We start from the raw sequence: 23,018 nt of genomic DNA, 5'->3' as shown, positions 1-23,018 counted from the left end.
GCCAATTTATGCACATTTCCATCCACTGCTGTTATATGAATATTAGGAGACAGGCGAATCGACATAAACAGCTGGTGCCACTAATTCAGTCAAAAGGAAAATATAGCATGTCTCTCTGTTTCATGTATCAAAATGAGGAACTGTCTTTCCAGTGAAGGAGACGCTTCAGTGCGTGTTTGAGTCACAAGTATAAAAGCGTCTTTGAAATGTTTTACTGTGATTTGTGTATAACTGTACAAATTTCCCACATTTCTCAAATTGTTCCTTGAAAATTGCTGCATGGAAACACTTAATAATAGAGTACAAATATTATTGTGATAAGAATAGAGGAGTTCATGGGGATAAAATAGGTCCTATCCAGGGTGATATTTGGACACCCCGACTCTTCCACGTGTGTAAATACGTGGAAAGTGTTTCTGCAGTCCTACAGTGGACAGGAACTTTCCATTCCTATTAAAAATCCACAGTGTCACATGGCAGAACCCAAAATGGCTAAATCAGACGGGTTCCTGGTGGTAGTGATGCCTTTTCAGGCGAATGGAAAGTGGGGCAGTGCCAGACTGACACTGGGCAGCTGGCTCAGAAACCGGAGGGGGCACATATACGAACGGGCTGCAGAAGCCATTAGATTCCCCACAGACTAAATGTGCGATGCTGTGACTGGTGAGAGAAATGACAAAAGGGGTGAGATGCATCGTCTGCACTTGTGCATTTGTCTGTCCACTTTGTGTGTTTGTAGAAAGGTTTCAGATCAGCTTGAAGGGGAAGTTAACAGAAGGGGATGAAGGATACATCGGCCTTTACTAAAAAAAAATGCAGCTAAGATAAAATCCTTTGCCATTATGCCACGGAAATGCTATATTCCACCTTACAGCATGCGTAGGGATGCATGAATAATGTTATTCATTATTATCAGAAAATCGGACAGACAAAATGTCGAGAACAGGAGATAAACCATAAAAAAAGAACAGCAACGTTTTGACTAAAGCTTTCTGCTTTGACATCCTCCACATGTTTCAGTCTTGACACGAAACAAGATGTGAAACCAACAGAAATGACTGTTTTCTCTCGGAATTTAAACTGATGTAAACACACTCGTCTGCACACACACGCACGTACACTCACAAAACAAAATGACTCATTTTCCGAAGCGAGCAGCATGACTGGCCACACCCATTCATCAGTGATTCTTCTTTTCCAACACAATTGTGTATAGTATGGTAAAGTATATTTAAGTAAGAAATGTAAGACATGTAATAAAAATCAAGACCAACTACCACGAGCACGAGCTGCCATCAAATACAGGTGGCTGGTCCATTTACTTGATAAAATCGAAAAAGAGGGTGTAAGTGTGAGCACAGATGGCAAACACTGTGGGTCCCTGGACCGCTTCAGCGGCTTATCGCCAGGAAACACACACACACACACACACACACAAACCAGACACACACACACACGCGCACGCACACAGACAGTTTATAATCATTGCAGAACATCCGAGGTAAAATCTTTATTTTCCAATCAAACTGAGAGTTTGGAGATTGAATTGTGATCAAAACAGAGTGGGATGACTTTAAAACCTCTTGCAGGTCACATACACTGTTTTTCTTCTGTATAGGATTATCCATCACTGCAACACCTTATAGGGCTGTGTGAGAATTCCCTCTGCAGGCCCAGCAGCCCATGTTATAGCTTGAACGTCTCAAACTCTGACACATAAAGCCGATACAGACATAACATGGCGGGAATATCAAACCACTGTACCGTAGTTATGGCGACCATGGTGTACATTACCTGTCTGTTATTGGACTTTAGACGCAGGCAGATTGATTACAAATGTAGTTTTAGCTGCTATATTTCCATAAAGTACCAGCCCTCTGCTGCTCTGTGGAGTTATGTTCTTATCAGAGAAACACTGCTGTACTGCTGAGTTGACATTTAGTCTCGCTGATAACTAACCGATTCGGCCACTTTTTTTTATAGAGGCGTGTTATTGTCTTGGGGAACTTGTACAGTAATTAGCAACGAATCTGTTGTTAAAATGGCTTTTAATTAGCTTCCCAATGCATGTTCTCTGCTGAGTTGTATTGTTAAACACTTACAGTAAATCATTCACAAGGCCCAGATTGTGCAGGCAATCTGCCTTTGGATGCACACTCAACAGAGGAAGTAATTTCCTCTTCCACGTTGATTTCCTCTTTGTACAGTTCGATAACGTAAAATGGAACAATGTGTCATAGCCGCTTGGACAGTCTCTTGTGGTTGGACACACACACACACACACACACACACACACACACACACACACACACACACACACACACACACACACACACACACACACACACACACACACACACACACACACACACACACACACACACACACACACACACACACACACACACACACACACACACACACACACAGCAGAATTTGGGCATTACAGGGGATTACAGAACAGGCAGGATTTAATGAGCTCATAATTACAACTAATTCCATCTGTCACCGGGATCAGAGCAGGCCAGGGGAGGTAGGGTGTGTGTGTGTGTGTGTGTGTGTGTGTGTGTGTGTGTCTCTGTGTGTGTGTGTGTGTGTGTGTGTGTGTTTGAGTCCATGGAGGAAAAGACGAGGTCACATCCCTAAATGGCCATCACAGAGGAGAAACCCTGTTGTGCATTCGGCAGGCATAACCCTGACAGCAAATGGCCTCAGGGTTTAGGACACAAAGACACACACACACACACACACACACACACACACACACACACACACACACACACACACACACACACACACACACACACACATTAAAAGCACTAAATTGCCACTTTCCCCCCCAACAGTAAAGCTTGAATTAGCTGTCAGATGTGTGTGATGTTAGTGGCTGCCTCATGTCACTGCTTGGCTGAGGGTTACACCAAGCTGCGTTTTACCTGCTCCGAGGTGTGCGGAAGAATAGTGAGGTTTTCCATGGGAAAGGAACACATTTTACAAATGCTTGGGACTTTCTGGATGGAAAGCAAAGCACAGAAAAGGCTCTCAAACACATAATTTGATATTCTGGACAATAAAAATTCCTCTTTTTTTTAATTTTTATCTTTGCGTAGGCGAGATGGAGAATGATGGATTAGGGGGGAAACTGTACAGGTTAAGCAGAGGGGAAGTGGCTTTGGTGAAATTCTCCTCAAATTAATCTCAGAATCTCCTTTCTCCTCCTGACCTCCCCGGGGTGGACGGAGGAAGTTCAACACACTGCAGCTGAACTTTCCTGTGAACTGTTTCATCCCCGTGAATTGAAACGGGACGCTCAAAACATTGAAAGGCTCCAACCGGCATATAAGGAACTTTAGGGAGCTGAAAAAATGACTGTTGTGACTGTTGATCACGCCGACACCCACTGGGTCATCTTGATCTTCTCATACAGTAGGCCCCAAAAAGGAAAACAGTAGTGAGAGGTGCACAGAGGATTCCTGGAGAGGAACCAGACACATATTTTTCTGAGTATTTGTCTTCTGCTGACTCAGCTCCTCCAACAGGGTTAAGGCTTAAAGGTGACTGGCTCCTACAGTCTAAACATGGCTGCCCCAGGTCTTTGAATGCAGTCATAATAACACAAACGATGCTTTTTGAATCTACACACAAAACAAAGCATAATAGGAAGGGGAGAAAATCCTTTAACATGTTCTCCACAAAGTCTTGGTCAATGTCTCGGTGTTCAGTTTTTGACCAACAGATCTCTACTATGACACAATAGCCCTTGACCTCCAAACTCCCTCTCTTCTCTACAGCCGAGCAGGAAGCAGAAGAGGGACAGCACTCCTGGGACGAGGTGGAATGGCCTTCTAAATAACCTCCAGTTCAGTCTGGGGTGCAGTGTGGAGCGCTTCCCCGCCCCAACTCAAGGGCTGAGAACCGGAGAAGAGCTCACAAGGGGAACCCCGCCACGCGGGGGCCCCCGGACAGGGGTTTGGATCCTGGGGTAGAATTACCTCTGGCCTCCCTCCAGATACGTCAGCTGACTTAACGGCTGTGTGAATTAACAGCGCACGGGGGGGATGTTTTGGTTTGAAAAGAGCTGGAACCAGCGAGAGGACGAAAGGGGAGGAAAAGGGAGGACGAGAAAGAGAGGGAGGTACCAATTTTGAATGAAGCACGCTTCTTCCAGGTTGCTGTTAACTTGAAGCAGCTGTGCGAAAGGACGGTGCCGCAGACGTGCAAAAAGAACAAACACACACAGTTGCCGATGACAGCTGCCTCAGATCAACAGAATATAGTAAAGGAACAAAGCTCTGGAGCAACACAGACCGAGTAACAAACTGCTGTCTGTGGCCCAGAGATGAGGAAGTAATAGCCTGAACGCAACGTCACTGGAACAAATAAAAACAAACACCGACAACAAAACAAGTTCAATACGATAAAGCTGATGTGTTGGGTCCTGCGGGGAAAATCTTGTCGGGAAACAAATCTGAATATCTGAGAAATCTAATACCGACAGTCTCCTATCAATTTACAGCAATGGCGATACTGTAGATGAGGAACTATACCACTGCAACACACACCCTCATACACCCACTCATGCATCCACTCAACAGATGGACGAACCATGTTGTCAGCATGACATGAGCCGTAGCTCATGGGGCAAACAGGGCCGTGGCTCAACATGGCTAACAAATGCCTCAGTCAGGACAAATGGTTCAGAACCGAGAAAACATTTTTTAGAAGGGGCATCCTCTCCCCAAACACATAAACTGTACTGTAAGAAGGCCAGATCGTTTCCCCCTTATTTGCATTCAGTTCTACGAATGCAAATCATCTTCAGAGCTAAAAGAACACAGACGAGTCCAACCGGCTTCATTATGTGTTAATCTCTAGATAAATAGAGATGACAGGGGCTGGTTTTACGAGACGCTGATGGTACTTAAGAGGCATCTCTTCAGTCCGTTGTGGCGTATAAAAAAAAATGTTGATGAGTTGAGACAAAAAAAAGAAAAGGCAGACAAAATAATAGTGAAATCAAAAATACCAGAACACGTGAATCGAATGCGATGGCGTAGCTTTTGTTTAAATCAAATCAAGCTACACAAAGAGGCTACACATGTGAGCAGAACCCCGCTGAGCATCTGCCAAAGGTTGTCAAAACACCACCTGAACAGAGAGGAATGAAAGGCTCATTGACGGGGAGTGGAGATACTCTTTCACTTCCCCTGGCTGAGATAAAGCAGACACCTATTAAAACACACACATTACTCCCATGCTGTGTGTGACAGAGACAGAGACAGGGTGCTGTGCACGTGTGTGTGTGTTATACGTGTGTAATACGTGAACATATATGTGGTGTGTCGATGGACAGGCCCCGAGGCGCACCCTACAGGACTCCCACCCATCACCTGCTGTCACACACACACACACACACACACACACACACACACACACACACACACACACACACACACACACACACACACACACACACACACACACACACACACACACACACACACACACACACACACACACACACACACACACACACACACACACACACACTCCGGTCATGCCACTTAAAAGTTGTTACAGTGAGTTTGGGAGACATTCCTTGCCCTCGGGCTGCTCAAAACACACACACTTGAAATTCCAGCGAGTGTATTCTGGGGTCCCACTCCCTAATCCTCCAACATATGCAGACGCACACATGCATACCGACGCACGAGTGCACGCACACGCACAGAAATAAAAAGACAGATCCAGAGGTTCCATTTAAAGCGGAATCCGCAGACTTGAAGTCCACGGCTCCAACACAAACTGGAGGGAACGTCTCAATTTCCGTTGAACTCAAAAAAGAAAGCAAAAAAAGCCTCGAGAGTTTTCAATGAGGGACATTGTCTTAGCGTTTCACTCGTCTTTACTGGCCCGAGAGCTGCGCCGCGACCAGGTGAAAGCGTGATCGCTCTTGTCCCCAGAGAGCCTGTTAAAAGTGCAGCGTTGTCTGGCTGTGGGTGCTTCGCTGGCTTTGATGTAACAGAGAAACCCACTAAACCACGGGGAGGTACCACCTTGTGAAAACACGAGCTCTGTTTGTGAACACAGGCTCCTGTGTGTACGATAAAACAGCGTATGTACATGTGTATTACAAGCATGTGTTGTTTTTGCTCTCAAGTCTCCCTAATGACCTTGCAGTCAGGCCAAGTCGACTTGTTCACTTAATTAAAGGCACCAAGAGTCGGAGGCTGCACGAACTCACTCAGGCCATCGGGGTTTTCTACATCCACACAGAAAATTAGGGGCTACTTTTTTTTTTTCCTAAATTCAAACGAGACGAGTGGATGGAAATATTTCATCATCTAATTTGTGTTTTCCCCCATTTACCAGGGCCTGTGCGGACACGTTTGTGTGCTGAAGAATAATAAGTCCCCATGTTAGCGAGATAACATCATCGACAGGCCGTTGACTCTCTCAACTCATCCGGAGTCTGAGTCAGCGAAGGGGTGTTTCCAAAACAACTTGATCCATCTTCGACTCTGAGCCCTTAACTCTCGCACAATAGACAAACTCTATATGTAAACTGTGCTTCGACTAATTGCTGCTGGTCTGCATGAAAAACAGTCACGGACCAGGTAACATATAACATTTCATCCACTGAAATGTCAAAGGTTACCTGAACTCCCGGGCCGACAGGTGCCGCCTGTCAAACCTGATCAGCATTTCTCAACACTAAGGTGAATGCACCATTCCACTCCGCTCCTCCGTACAGATGGATGCAATCAACGTTGTACTTCTGAAAAACATTTACCACAGTGCACAGTGTCTCTAATGGAGTCGCTGATGGCTCGAAAACAACCACCAACCACAATCCGAGCTGCTGCTGCTATACCAGTGACCGACACTTCCCGCGCTGAATGACATCAGCTATGACATGAGTGTGGTCTGCATCACAGTGACTGATCTGCCATTTTGATTTAATTAAAACTAACGGTGGGGATTTAGGGTGTGACGCGCGTTAATGAGTGATGTCACCAGCGCAAAAATCTGCTATTTGGATGAGTGGATGTGTTGTGAACCAGAGGTGGCTCTAGATAGGGGTAGGTCATGCTGACAGGCCTATCTGTATAGTGTTCTGATGACAAAACACACACACAGATTGAGTTGACGTTGGATCGCTTTCAATATGACTAATAGAGCTGATCAAATCTTTGTGTTGGCAGGAACTGGTTAGCTGATCCATGTTTTATGTTTGAATAATCACACACACGCTGACACCCACACACTGACTTAAATGAGCAGAGACGCAGCCCTGGTTTCAGACATCTAGTTTGGTGACTGTCTGGACAGTGTGTTAGTGTGTGTATGTGTGTGTGTGTGTGTGTTTGTCAGATTCTACACATTTGAGCATTTATCACCCTTTTGACAGCCAGCCTGTTTAACTACATGTGTCCAACTCAAACACAGAGATAAAAACACCCTAGTCAGTCCAGTGGGACTCTGGACTGAGTGGGTTAGATTGTTAAAGTGTTTCTGTTTGCTGGATTTGTGTGTGTGTGTGAAGGGGTTGTGGGGTGAAGGTCAGCTTTGCTCTTTTGGTCGACTGACCCCCATTGCATCCATCGACCCTTTATGTAAACCCATTAGAGCAGAGGGGCCTAATATCGGGGCATTAGATGCACAAACACGCACACACTCGTGCGTGCGCGCACACACACACGCACACACACACGGCAGGGTCCATGCTGTGTTGTCTTAATGTATCTAAAGCAAATCAACTCCAGGACTATTCTTTCTTTTCATGCGGCTTCATTTTTCTCAGTCAACCATCCAGGGCCCACTCACCCTCATCAACTGGCCTATATTAGCCCCCGCATTGGCACATACAAATTAGATAATTCTCACAAGGCGTGGGCATGAAGATGATTTGGAGGAGGCTTGCTGCTTCTCTCCCAATCACAGCAGATATGCCGGGGAAAAAGGCGTCGTACAGAATGTAGGTCAGCATGTTCGGTAGAATGCGGTCCGGACCCGCAGCGGATCAATCAATGCGAACACTCCCACCCACCCACCAACCCACCCAACCACTCGCATCCATACGTGGTGTACCTGCCTGTGGCGACTGAGCCGCCAAACACCGGCAAACCACTTGTCATCGCATTCAGCTTGAAACAATGGACAGTGGCAGCAGACCGTGAAATATTGAAACACTTAAGGCGCGCGTGCACTCCATGCGCGCACACAGCCGTACATGCTGCATCCACTGACTGACCCTCTGTTCTCACTAGATGATTTGCAGTTATGCATTTCCTTCTTTTATGGATTTATATTGGTGCACGGAAACCAACATCCCTTTTAGTCTCTGTCTCTCTCTTATTCTCTGTAGAGTGAACCACAATGAACCACAGTGCTGATTCAACATAAGCCTTTGCGCATTGAGGTCCGTGCCGTATAGACCTCTTTGCTCTATATGCTCAGCACAAAGCTGACAAATTCATCAGGCGGCGTCTAGACTGACATATTATATCCTACGACAGGCGCATGCCGGTCACAATAATGAAAACGTGCCACCATGCAGCTGTTGGAGTTTTATCAATGAGACGCTGCTGCTGCTGCTGCTGCTGCTTTTTACGCACTGGCTCAACCAGAGCTGCCACGACCCATTCAACACCATCACACACACACACGCACACACACACACACACACACACACACACACACACACACACACACACACACACACACACACACACACAGTGACACGTTCACACAGTCGAGCGCAAATGTCACCGGCGCGTCAATTGGCCTCTCGTCCGGCATGTCCCGGGTCACATGCGGCGGCTCCGGTCTCATAAATTACCTTGACAGAAAGTGCATTGTCCTCCCCGCGCGCTGCGGAGCCGGGAGCTGCAGCATTTTGCCGTTCAGCACGCGCCCGCTCATCCTGCAGCCGTCCACACCTTCACGCCGCTTTGTTCCCGTTTGGCATTTCCCGCTGCCACGGCACCGAAAGCGAGAGAGAGAAGGAGAGAGTCCGCCCAGTGCCTTCCGCCGCCGATCACCGGGGAGCCGCCTGTACGAGTCAGCAGCGTTCACTGACTGACCCACTCCCGCAGTGCCTCCAGTCTGACACGCTCTCTCTCTCTCTCTCTCTCTCTCTCTCTCCCTCCGAGGGAGGGAGGGAGGCATAGATAGAAAGGCAACACCCCGAATTCCTCCTCCTCCTCCTCCGCCCCCCCCCCTTTTCACTGATCGCGACCAGCTGTGCCTTTTCCAAAAAAGCGCATGGAGGCTTTATCGCTCATTGAGCCGTGAGATAACCACGCAGTCATCACATTCTCTAAAGTGACAAGTCAAAGACAGTTTCTAAATCTCCAATCAACACAGGACAAGACACACCCCACTCCCCACTGACTCGCCCCTCATACACCACTAACTCACCACAAACTCACCCCTCATACACCACTAACTCAACCCTCAGACACCACTAACTCGCTCCTCAGACACCACTAACTCACCACAAACTCACCCCTCATACACCACTAACTCACCACTGACTCGCCCCTCATACACCACTAACTCACCACAAACTCACCCCTCATACACCACTAACTCACCACTGACTCGCCCCTCATACACCACTAACTCACCACTGACTCGCCCCTCATACACCACTAACTCACCACAAACTCGCTCCTCAGACACCACTAACTCAACCCTCAGACACCACTAACTCACCCATCATACACCACTAACTCACCACTGACTCGCCCCTCATACACCACTAACTCACCACAAACTCGCCCCTCATACACCACTAACTCAACCCTCAGACACCACTAACTCACCCATCATACACCACTAACTCGCTCCTCAGACACCACTAACTCACCACTGACTCGCCCCTCATACACCACTAACTCACCACTGACTCGCCCCTCATACACCACTAACTCACCACTGACTCGCCCCTCATACACCACTAACTCACCACTGACTCGCTCCTCATACACCACTAACTCACCACAAACTCGCCCCTCATACACCACTAACTCACCCCTCATACACCACTAACTTACCCCTCATACACCACTAACTCACCCCTCATACACCACTAACTCACCCCTCATACACCACTTACTCACCCCTCATACATCACTAACTCACCACAAACTCGCCCCTCATACATCACTAACTCACCACAAACTCGCCCCTCATACACCACTAACTCACCACAAACTCGCTCCTCATACACCACTAACTCACCCCTCATACACCACTAACTCACCACAAACTCGCTCCTCATACACCACTTACTCACCCCTCATACACCACTAACTCACCACAAACTCGCCCCTCATACACCACTTACTCACCCCTCATACACCACTAACTCACCACAAACTCGCCCCTCATACACCACTAACTCACCACAAACTCGCCCCTCATACACCACTAACTCACCCCTCATACACCACTAACTTACCCCTCATACATCACTAACTCACCCCTCATACACCACTTACTCACCCCTCATACATCACTTACTCACCACAAACTCGCCCCTCATACATCACTAACTCACCACAAACTCGCCCCTCATACACCACTAACTCACCACAAACTCGCTCCTCATACACCACTAACTCACCCCTCATACACCACTAACTCACCAGAAACTCGCTCCTCATACACTACTAACTCACCCCTCATACACCACTAACTCACCAGAAACTCGCTCCTCATACACCACTAACTCACCACAAACTCGCCCCTCATACATCACTTACTCACCCCTCATACACCACTAACTCACCACAAACTCGCCCCTCATACACCACTAACTCACCCCTCATACACCACTAACTCACCCCTCAGACGACACTGCAATCAATACACTTTTATCAGATCTTATCTCACAAATACATTACAGTACATTAGTCTCAGCAGAATTTATAAAAGTTAAGTTTAAGCTTACATGGTCCTATTGCGCTAATGTAATGTTGGGTTTTTATTCCTGATGCACTGATGTATCATATGGCACATTTTTCTCTTTCATTTAAAAATAATGTTCCACAACAGGACTTTGCTTACAAACTCTTTTTTTTAACAGTTTTTTTCATGACCTTATAGGTTAATGAATCATTTTTTATTTTTGCAAACATCAAAAAACTGTAAGAACAAAGTTTTGGTTGCCAGGTTTGAAAATGAATTCTCTTGCTTTGCCCTTTTAGCTCTTAGTAATTATTTAGAATGACACTTTTTCCCAGTGAAATCTAGATGAGAATAGGAATATAGCAGAATTCAATGGACACACTTGCGTAAATTACATTAAAACTTATGTACAGTAAATATAAATCTTCTTACAGTTTATTTATTGCACGTGAATATTATTTAACAGTCGGGCAGTGTCTGGGGGAAATGCTGGCTTAAAGCCAAACCGTCGGTGGCATAAATAAGCCTCAATCAGGATGTAATGAAGCAGGGCGGGTAAATGACTCCAGTGTTTCTATTGTAACAAAGTGTGTATTGGCTATTGCAGACTTGCAGAGGAGAAGAGTGGGTATCATGTATCCACCCCCACCGAGCTCTGCCCCCCTCACAACATCCAGTGGTGCTAAAGCACTTTAAGCACTGAGTGCACCCCAGTGAATAGATCTGCCTGTCTGCTGGGTCAGTTCAATAAATGAATGAAGGGTGAGAGAGAGAGAGACACAGACAGACAGAGAAAGGCAGTTAGGGGAGGGGGGGAGATGGAGATGATTAACGCCATCTTTTCAGTGAAGACAGGAGAAAGAAAATGGTGTCCCTGGTGCAGAAAGAAAATACAAGAGACAGAACTGGAAAGATTGGAGAAAACACACCCACAGAGAGAGAGAGAGCAGAAAAAAAAGATAATTTACACGCTCTATTTAAGTGCAGAGTGGACAAAGACAGGATTCTTCAGGGCACTGCTCACCCGTACCATGCAGGGCCAGGTGGGCACACAGTGTGTGCATATGTGTGTGTGTGTGTGTGTGTGTGTGTGTGTGTGTGTGTGTGTGTGTGTGTGTGTGTGTGTCTGGCGGGGCGGGGGGGGGGGGGGGGGGGGGGGGGTCTGAGTGGCACATTGGCATGCTGGACTGCAGGTGTGTGGAGCCGCTGCCATCGTTGTTGCCTGTGTTACTAGTAAAGGGAAAGGAAAACTGTTTCTACGTGCACAAAAACACACTCACTCACTCTCTCACACACAAAATCCGCCTCCAGCCAGTGTGAGCTTAACTCTCATCCGAGTTTCTGGAAAGGGTAGCTGGACGGCGCTCTGCGTCAGGCTGGCCAGCTCCGATTCACGTCCAGACATGCACCCCCCCCCTCCTTCCGTCTGCCTCTCTGTTTATTTGACTCTCCTCATCAAAGGGCAACTCTTTAGTCACCGCTACTCTCCTTTTCACTTGGTGTCTCAGACCACACTGCTTGTTTTTTAACATCAGCGTATGTTGGTGCAGTATGGGCCAGTGTAATTAGGTGGTGATGTAACTGTGTAATGACAGTTTACAGGAAGGGGTCATCCACGTGACCCTGGGAACCTGTCACTCCTCTGCTGATGAAAGAGACAAGGGACCTGGGAAAGCTCATCCCCCTTATCAGACACACACACACACACACACACACACACACACACACACACACACACACACACACACACACACACACACACACACACACACACACACACACACACACACACACACACACACACACACACACACACACACACACACACACACACACACACACACAGTATATAAACATTAATACCCCCCGCCTTGCACACATGTATCAGCCTGGAATATTCCTCCTCACAATCACACAGAACATTTTTTCGTTTACTTCTCATTTCCCTAAATTGAACTGTCGGCCTGGAATGTGTTTTCTTTTCTTTTGCTCTTTTACTGAACAACCTTCACACCATTTACTTTTCTCACTTTTCTTTCTGTCCACACTCATACAACACATGCACACCAAAACTATAGTCAATATAGTATATATATTTTAATTAATTTGAAGCATTTAAAACATAATCTATGATAAGGTATTTTATTAATCAACCTATATCTTCTAACTATGAGTGATCAGCTTATTTGACATGAGATATTTCTCTATTTCTTTTTAAGTATTTTGTATATGACATGATTTTTTCCCCCATTTGCATAGTAGAAGCTGAATCTTTAGTTACTCTGCTCACACCACAAATGTAAAAGCAGCTTTATACTCCTTGAGCAAGACAACACTTGCAAACAAAGTTTGGAAGTTTAGCACATTTCTTAGCAAATAGCCTCCTCTCTCGGAGGAAAGGTCAAACCATAGTTTGTTCACCAGCCTGCATGCTTAGTCTATTATTTAACACACAACAGACCAAGACCCAAATCCTGAAAACACATCACAGTGACCCACTCAGGGCAGGACATCAAAGACTGTATGTCCCAGTCTGGTAAGTTGCTCTCATGGTTAATTGAGGGTCCCTCCATACCTGGACCACCAAAAGCATCTAATTAGTCTCTTTCTTTGAGAGAACGCTGTTCTTGAGGTCCAGTCTGCTGAGGACAATATCAAGTAGAACTGCTCCAAACAACTTGACTTCAAAGATGCTTTAGTATTTCGCGAGACAAAGACGACATAATGAAATAACAGCCGTCCACACTGGAACGTTGGAAAGTGGCTCAACAGGTTGCTGCAGCCTGCGTCTCCTGGGAAAACAATGGGTACATGTTCACTGTTGGGAGCACTGGTGCACACGGGAAAGGGTGAGATTAAGAGATGGTAGTAATGAGGAACAACAGGAAGGAAGAATGATTGCAGGAGGGCAAAAAGAAAAGTGTGTGACTAATGTCGAAACAGCTCCAGAGAATAACACGGTGGGAGTCAATGGGGAGGGGAGCGGGGTTAAGTCTTATGCGCATTACAAACCCCCTGTCCCACCCCACTGTTAAACTTCCAAGGCTCAGCACCAGTGTGCATATTGTGTGTGTGTGTGCGCCTGTGAGTGTGTGTGTGTGTGTAGATTTGAGACGGCTTCTACTCAAAGCTCCTAAAAAGCTTCTCCTTAACCATGCAGTTTCATTTACCCCCTGTAGAGGAACTAAGAATGTAAGGTTGTATAGATGTGGGGGGGGGGGGGGGGGGGGGGGGGGGGGGGGGGGGGAATGAGCTAGAGCAAGGTAGGTGTGTGTGTGGGTGTCTGTCTGTGGTGGAGGGGCAGTCTTTTTACCGTGGGAACCAATCATCTGAGGAATGAACGTCACCATTTCACCTAATTACTCAATAACAGAGAAACACTGGAAACAAGGTTTTATGCAAAAATGACAAAACTTCTAGCTCAGTTTCCTCTGGTAGTGTCAAATCCTATATATATATATATATATATATATATATATATATATATATATATATATATATATATATATGAAACAATAATCTCAGAGAAAATACCTGGGCAAAAAAGACCAAATTGTGTATTCTGCTACATACCACAGAAGATATGTGAAGCTATATTTGCATTAGTCACATTACACAGTTATGCCCATATGTATTTGTCTTGGTCCTCAAATTCAGTCTAAATCCTTCCTCTTAAATCCCAGCGGTTTGTTGACTGAATGATGTCAAGTCTATGTGGTTTATATCTATGCTTGTTGATTTAGCATCATGTTAACCGTCAGCTTGTTGTTTTACAGGTCATTACGCCCTTTTCATCTCTTCTGTAGGTCAAGTGTGATTAAATCATAAGAGAAGAAAATTAATCAATGAAAAACATCTCCAGGAAGAGCGGGATCCACCTCTTTCCTCAGAGGAAATGGGGTGAAATTGGTCATCGAGCAAATGTCGTGACATTGTGACCTCTGTAAGTCAAGAAGCTCCGCTCACACGCACACTCACTCACTCCGTTTATTTTCCTTGCACGCTCGCATTGTTGACATGGTAACATATCCCTCTGAACTATGTGGGGGTCTTGCGAATGTACGCACACACATGCAGACACACATGCGCGCGCACACACACACACACACGCGCACATGCACAACATGGTCTTTATAAATCCCTTCTCCACGCCCTCTTGTCCTTGCAGACTGCTGACCAAGTCCCAGAGTTCTCTTATTCTTTTCCAAACCTGCCATAAGAGGAAGACTGGGATTAGCTGGGATTATGCTGCAGTGTCTCCATAGGGATCTACCAGGCCTCAGCATTGGGGGGGGGTGTCTAGGCAACAGTAGCCGTGGCAGTGGTTTTGGTGTTTAGGAGGTGGGTGGGAGTGGGAGAGGGAGAGAGAGAAAGAGAGAGAGAGAGGGAGAGGGAGAGATACAGAGAGAGAGTATGGTCATATTAGGATTAGGAGATAGATGCTGTAGACGTTCATGGAAGAGAAATAGAGAAAACATCATTTTCGTCACTTTGCCAAACTTGTTCCCTTCTTCCAAATCAGAATGTGGGAAAATCTGTTCGTGGGATTTAAGAGTATTTCCCAAGCCTCCATCCAGAACATGTGTTTGTTGCTCAACATCAGCGTGTTTCACAATATTGAAATGGCCCACAGTCAAACTAAACACATCCATGGAGACCGACGGGAGTACGAGTCAAGCGTTCCTGCAACAACTGACTGCAGTCAATTTTGACACTGACAACAGTGTATGTGTGTAATTCTTCTTGAGTGTGTGTGTGTGTGTGTGTGTGTGTGTGTGAGGAAAGACAGACGGAGACAGAGTGACGTAAAAGAAAAGAGGCAAAGCAAATATTTTCTGGACCGACAGTGAAAGTCGCTGTGGATGAACATTTACAGTATGATTGATCATCATTCATCCACAGTTTGTTTGTATGTTTGGTTGTACAGTAAATGGCGTTAATGTGTAGTACATTAAGCAGGTTAATCACAGAGACATGTGGCTCAAACAGTCTCAGCAAACAGGAGAGTATATAAAAGAGAGCACATAAGGACATTGTTCTCACTGAAACGGGAGGTTGTCAGGGGGCTTCTGGGACTGCAAATCCCTCCGCAGCCCCATATGTTTCTCTCTGTTAAGTCTTTTAATGTGTTTGTGTGTGTTTGCATGTGCACGCCTGCACACGAGTGTACGTGTGGATGGGCGTGTGTCTGTGCCACTGTAGCAGACAAACAGATTAATGGCATTATTGTTTGTAAGCGGCGCCCTGCTGTCACAGCTGGAGCTGGTTACATCACCATCAGAAAAATAGCCAGGCAGATAAACAATACACTGAAATACAGATTCTGCTATTACGATATGGACTAAATGTGGTCATCCTGTAATGTAAATGCAGCGTTCAATGCTTTGTGAACACAACATAAAACGAAAAAGCTTCTAATTCTAAATGCCACAATTCTCATATCTATATTTGCTCATGTGATCACGGTGAATGGCTCTGATTAGTTAAGAAATGCTGTGTGAGTGTGAGAGTGTGTGTGTGAGTGTGAGTGTGAGTGTGTGTGTGTGTGTGTGTGTGCTCTCCGCGGGTGTCCTCTCTAGTGTTTTGCCCCCACACGTGCTGGAACAAAGAAAGAGCGCACTCCTCCCCTGGGTCCAGTCGCCTCCATAATGACAGTTAAAGTAATTGATTACACGCCACACTGAGCAGACAGAGCCAAAGGAGCGTTGCACAGAACCAGAGAGGCCCGGAGAAGAGCAGGTAGTGGATGACAAGAGCAACACATGCCCCATTGCCCCCCCCCCCTCCCCTCAATCTGCCTCTCATCAACTTTGCATGGGAATCGTACTGTCACTGAGACACAATGACAGACAAGACAAAGAGAAATGTATGGTGAAAAAGGGGGGGGGGGGAGACTTTGAGCAGAGAGACATCTCTCTCAAATTGAGCCTTTATGGTACAGTTACGGTTTAACACATTCATCACAGAGACACTGTTTGAATGAGACTTTCACTTGAGCTGGATGGTCTTTCTCACCGTCAATCAACTTGTCAACAGCCCTGGATCTTGTTAACCAAATGATCTGTCATGACTGTTTGTAATCCTTCCTCACAATCTCGAATTTGGTGCTTCAGTGACATGTATGGCTTGGAAGAGAATATTTGAAGCTAATGAGATAATCTGATGACCCTTTTCCTGCAAGGCGGTTCAAGGGCCATGTTTCAACTGCCAAAGAACTGGTTCTCGATCCTGGAAAAAAATGGTTCCAGAGTGGCTCCAACTCTTTGTTGGTTTCGAAGAAAGAATCGTAAATTATGTCAGGGGCTGGGGGTGGGATTACTGTGACCAACAAGACCAACCAAAACTTATATGTGATCCCCATTAAAAAAACAAAACAACAATGAGCTTCTGCAATGGATTATCAGCAGAGAAGAGTGAGAAGAATGAAATGGATGCCATAGCCAAGCTGTATTGGTCTGTGGGGGAGACACAGAAGTCCAGAACAAGTAACAGGGACCTTCAAGGATATAGCCTGACTTCAAGCACATACAGTAAGGGATTTCGACAGCAGGATATGAGAGGACTGTAGAAGAGATGACAAACTGAACAAACTGAGTAGCGAGACATATACAGGGACCTGTGCAGCGACCTAATGACGTGGCTCTGCGGCAGCTCTCGCCCGTGGAAAAGCAAACCGGCTCTTAAAAGGTTTGCCAGTTTAACCAACTCGGAACCAGCACTAGCACAAGGTTTGCTTTGGTCGAGAAGTGGTATGAGAGGAGGATAAGTGGAACAATGCTGTGCTGACATTTTGGAAGCGCGTCTGTAACTGGACGGTGATTTGAGTCACGGCATGGAGATCTGGCCCCTAGCAGGAGGAAATCGCTGGGTGTGTCCACTGAGGATCGCTTCAGAAGGAGGTGTGTGTGTGTGTGTGTGTGTGTGTGTGTGTGTGTGTGTGTGTGTGTGTGTGTGTGTGTGTGAGAGAGAGAGAAAGACAGGGAGACTGAGTGAGTTAGTGAGAGAGAGAGAGAGCGGATTTATCACCTGTAATGAAAATATGATCCAGATGTGGGAGGAGGAATTCATTCATCAGATGTAGGTTCTTTGTGTGTGTGTGTGTGTGTGTGTGTGTTTCTAGGTTTTGGCCACTAGATGGGGTTAGAGTATAGCAGAATTGCGCTTGACCTAGAGGGAAAAAAAGAGAAATCGTACAGACAAACACGCGCGCGCACGCACACACACACGCACACACACACACACACACACACGTCATCAGATAAGAACCAGATAATGACCACCACTGTTCGAATAAGGACAAATATTTCATGGCAGGTCTGCATCAAGTGACTACCGATGACATTACTTCTTATTCTAGACAACATGTGAACAAAACATGCGACTTCTCTATTATAAAGTTCCTCTTTCAGTTCCATGCACACTGGACTGGACTGACAGTCACTTCTGCTTTTCAGGGAAGCACTTAATTCAGCAGACGCTGTCTTTAGGGAGCTTAGTGTGTTTGTGTGCATTTGTGTGCGTGTGTGTGTGCCGTCTGCCAAAGAAGTGTTTTCATAATTCAGGCGTTTAGTGCAGTGAAGCAGCTCGTCTCGCAGTGTAACCATGGAGACGGTCCGTTTACTAATGGGAGGTCGTTCCTCCATCCAGAAACAAAAGCGCCTGCGCCCAGCAGGGCAGAAAACAAGCCGCATGCTCAAACAATCGTCGACACGTGTGTGTGTGTGTGTGTGTGTGTGTGTTCAGTTTGAGCCCATTATCACTGCACAAATGACAACAATGGTAATCAATACTCTACATCAATGCCCAGATGATGCTCAGACACTGACTGTATGAAGACTTCATGGTTCATTCAGCGGAACACAGCTATTACACTCCCTCTCAGAGAGCAATATTTCCTCCATATGTTTCAAGTTCACACTCAGCAGTGCTATGAAGACAATAAATTGTAGATCTCAAGAGAAAAAAGGAGATGTTGACATTGTGATTTGGGGTGTTGGCTCTCGAGGGTGGACTGCCTGCTTGTCTCTATTATTTAAAAATATGAAGATTCAGTCATCATCTTTGGACACTAGCTATACTTAAGCCGGAATTATGCTTTTCTGAGCTGCAAGTAAGTAAATGTACACGGTGTCATTCTGACAAAATTTGCTTGTGAGTTTCTAAAGAGAAATCAGTAAACTAACAATGTAAAGAAATCACCACACAAACACACACACACACACACACACACACACACACACACACACACACACACACACACACACACACACACACACACACACACACACACACACACACACACACACACACACACACACACACACACACACACACACACACACACACACACACACACACACACACAGGAATGGCGGCCTTGTGGTCCCCCTCCCTGCTGTTCCCCGGTGAGAGTGATGTGTGTGTGAGTAAGAGTGTGTGTGTGTGTGTGTATGTGGGAGGGGTCTGGATCCAGATGTAAGTAGAACTCTTCAGACAAGCGGAGGCCCCCCCAGCTTGAGAAGCACAGGAAACGGATAACTGACATAAAGGGGTCCTGACTCAGTGTGTTAGTCTGTTTGTGTGAGAGTGTATAGGGTCTGTGTCACGCAGGTCATGGCACAAACTTACCATTGTGTGACCCGTGATTCATGTCCATACAATATAACTGGAGTGAGTCACAGTGAGGCCCACGATGAGTCAAATCCTGCTCATCCATATATGTTATATATATATTTATACGACGAGATTTATTGTTTCCTTCTCCGCGTAACACACGAAGAGAGGAGGACAACGTAACCCAAACAAAGAACATGTGTGCACTCGTGATGCATAATGCATGTGCAGAAATCCTATGTATTAAATATGAAAGGGTGAGATATGGTAGTGTAACGTGACCTCTGTGTGACAGGGGCAGGGTCCATATGTATAACGGATGAGAATGTGTAATAAATAATGAGATAAGTGTAAGCAATCCCGCATTGGGGCTGCTTCAAGTTGAAAGGGTGGAGAAAGAAAAAGGGGGAAACAGCAGCACCAGCCTGCCCTCTAGTGGCGAGAGCACATGAGTCAGACACTGCAGCAGGCACAACACATTGAAGGGACTCAAGGTTTCCACATAAATGATTCAAATGTCAAAATCCAATCAACAACAATTCTGATGATAGACGTACTCTTTATCGCACTGAAAAGGCTTATACTTTGCTGGTTACAGCTTATGAAATTGAAGAATTGCACAATTTTTTCTTCTTCTTCCATTGCAAACTGAAAACCTTTGGGCTTTGGTACTGGTAGGATAAAACAAGCAACTTGGGGATGACACTGGTGTTTGCAGGAACTTGTTTTTTTATGTTATAGACTAAACACTAATCAATTTTATTGGAAAAATAGAATAAAAATAAGGGCTGATAAATCAGCTGGGCCAGTACAAGTATTGCAGATGTTTTGGAATAACAATAGTTTCTATACATGTTTATAATATTACGTTTAAATTATATAATAAAGATGATTCAGCAAATAACACGTGACATTTGAATTTAAGGAGAAAGAGCAGACACAAATGTGTTTTTTGGGGTCTCTTTTCAAGCTTGTGAGACCATTGTTCTTTGTATATAATCTCTCTCTCTCGATCTTTTTCCATAAGCCCACCAACAAATGTTGTTTTTTGTTTTGCTTCCTTAAACAAAGAACAATAAACCTGTACAACCACTAATTGAAGGCAGTGACCCGATACACAGTAAAGCTACAGGAACCCAAAGTGTGTTGCAATTGAGTTCCTGACTGGGGGTGCATTTTTGCGGTCACCATGGAGTTGTCTAGCTGTGGCCAGAGGGGACACACACACACACACACACACACACACACACACACACACACACACACACACACACACACACACACACACACACACACGTGTCATACCTCCTCATATTGAGACATGAGCTTCACGTTTTCCAAAACTAACGAAATAAAGTCTACACAACGAAATTCAGGCCTTTCCTCAACAGACTCTCTAAACTCAATGTCTCGTGTTTTGAGTAGTGACGAGAAACTTATTCTTCCTGACGCTAGTCAGAAAGTTATGTGTTGTCTTGCTGAGACAACAGCAAAGGAGATTCTGGGAAGTAAATAACAATTTGAGCATGAACAACAGCCACCAGCATGATCTCCCTTATGACCTGTTTCCCTCATTCAAGACAAACAGCTTAGGTTCACAAAGACACGATACACAATCTTTTTGGGTCATCGCGAAAAACAAATTCCCATTGACATTAAATGGATTAAGATTGTTCCACTGCAGCCCATTACACAGCAGATAACACATGAAGGTCACAGACAATGACACACTCCTTGTAAACTGCTCAATCTTTGAGGCAGCCAGCTGTGGTGTGTGAAATGTGTGAGAGGTGTGTGTGTGTGTGTGTGTGTGTGATGTGAGAAACGATACCTCCGCAGATGTACTAATTATAGGAGCGGGGAAAAAAGTTTCAAAGACACACAGCACCAGGGCAACATCTCCTACACAACACAGCAAACATGCCAATGAACAGTTCTGAAGCTGAAAAGGCTCTTGTTTTGCCTCCTGACGTGATCGCACCGTTGAATCTTTTGATCCAAGGAATCCGTGGCTACTTTAAAACAAAGCTCGTTCCGACCTTGACGGCTCTGACTGATCCCACATTGGCAAGACAGATGGAGTTGCCCGTTTTTCAAAGACATCTGCATTCTAGCTCTGCCAGGGGGCTCTGGTGGGCCAACGCCGCGAGGGGTCCTCTGCATGGAAGGCCGCTGGCAAAAACTAGCAGGTTCACAGCTGAAAATGACGGGATTGTCTCTGCAAGGGGGCTCGATGCTGGTGACATCATTACCAGACTCTGCCAGAGGGCTGTTTACTGACTAAGGCGGAGCCAGCTGCGTCAGGGGGGCTACAGATGCCAGTGTCAAGTCAGACACTATGAGGGGGAGGGTTGTGATGCATTACAGAGCAGCTGATCGAGGCTTTGGTGTGCTGCTAAATCACTTACTGCAGACCTGACCGCAGCACTCGAGTTGTAACAGTTGGCAGGTGGTAGGATTCACCTCACAAGGAATGCTAATAAGCGCAAAAGTGTCTATGTCATGAAATCTTCTAATCGATCCTCATACTAGTGGAGCCGAGATGAAAATGCATTATTCTCAAATAGAAACAGAACACAACTTACCCATTCCCCAGATCATCGATATCGTCATCGTCTACATCCTCCTCGTTTGGGCTCTTCCCGCCGAGGTCGCTGTCGCTGAGGTAGTCTCCCTTCAGCGGGGACGGATCAGAGTCGTCAAGGGCTTCGATGAGGTGGACACGGGAGTTGCGGCTGATCCGGAGGGGGATGTCTAATAACTGGGTGTTACCCGTGGATGGAGCGTCACCAGCCTGTAGACGGGGGCTGGCTTGACCGTGACGCCACGACAACGGAGAGGAGCGATTCGAAAGGCTGGAAACGGAGAATGCGGCTGCTTCGTCGCTGTCGTAGCACGTGGTCCCCTCCACACAGCTTTGGGGCGAAAAAGAGGAAATGTGTTAGGATTCTTAGGTGGGGAAAATAAATTGTGTTTACAGCGACGACCTTCTTCCGACAGGAAGTGATTTTAATTTCCTCTTATTTTCTCAAAAAATCTTGGGAGCTGCTTCCTCCATTTAATCATCTATCTTCCTCTCCTCACCCTGCATCCTCTTCTAGCAGAGGGGACCCAATGAAAAAGCCAGACAATGGGATTTAAAAGGGATCTGGGTTTAGTTGGTATCCGGGTGCCTTCGTGAGTGTGTGTGTGTGTGTGTGTGTCACCAGCAGCAAACATGCCTTTATGTTCTGTACTCTGTCACTTTTGTGCGAGACTACAAACATCACTAACAAAACAATCGCACGTGTTCCCTGTGCTAAAGCAGCACATGACTGCTTTAGTGTCTGGGCTGAGAATGACGAGAATTAGCATATTAAAAGTTGCTGGATCTCAAACTGCGTGACAGTAGGAGCATTTTCCTGCTACATTAACATCAACCTCGTCTGCAGGATACAGAATAGATAGATAAGGAGACACTTTCAAATGAAATGCTGAGCCGCTAACAT

General features: G+C 45.8%; 1 protein-coding gene across 12 annotated transcripts in view; it reads right to left on the bottom strand.

Annotated features, from left to right (window-relative positions):
- Positions 1–23,018, bottom strand: part of LOC118316684 (neuron navigator 1-like) — an 80,221-nt gene that overhangs the window by 25,409 nt on the left and 31,794 nt on the right. For all 12 annotated transcript variants that reach the window (XM_047330968.1, XM_047330969.1, XM_047330970.1 and 9 more), the window contains one exon: positions 22,116–22,445. In XM_047330968.1, the coding sequence (XP_047186924.1) occupies positions 22,116–22,445 (330 nt within the window). The remainder of the gene's footprint in view (positions 1–22,115; positions 22,446–23,018) is intronic.

The sequence above is a fragment of the Scophthalmus maximus genome, chromosome 3, assembly GCF_022379125.1.
Source record: "Scophthalmus maximus strain ysfricsl-2021 chromosome 3, ASM2237912v1, whole genome shotgun sequence".
NCBI lineage: Eukaryota > Metazoa > Chordata > Actinopteri > Pleuronectiformes > Scophthalmidae > Scophthalmus > Scophthalmus maximus.
This window is presented reverse-complemented; position numbering and strand designations above follow the sequence as displayed.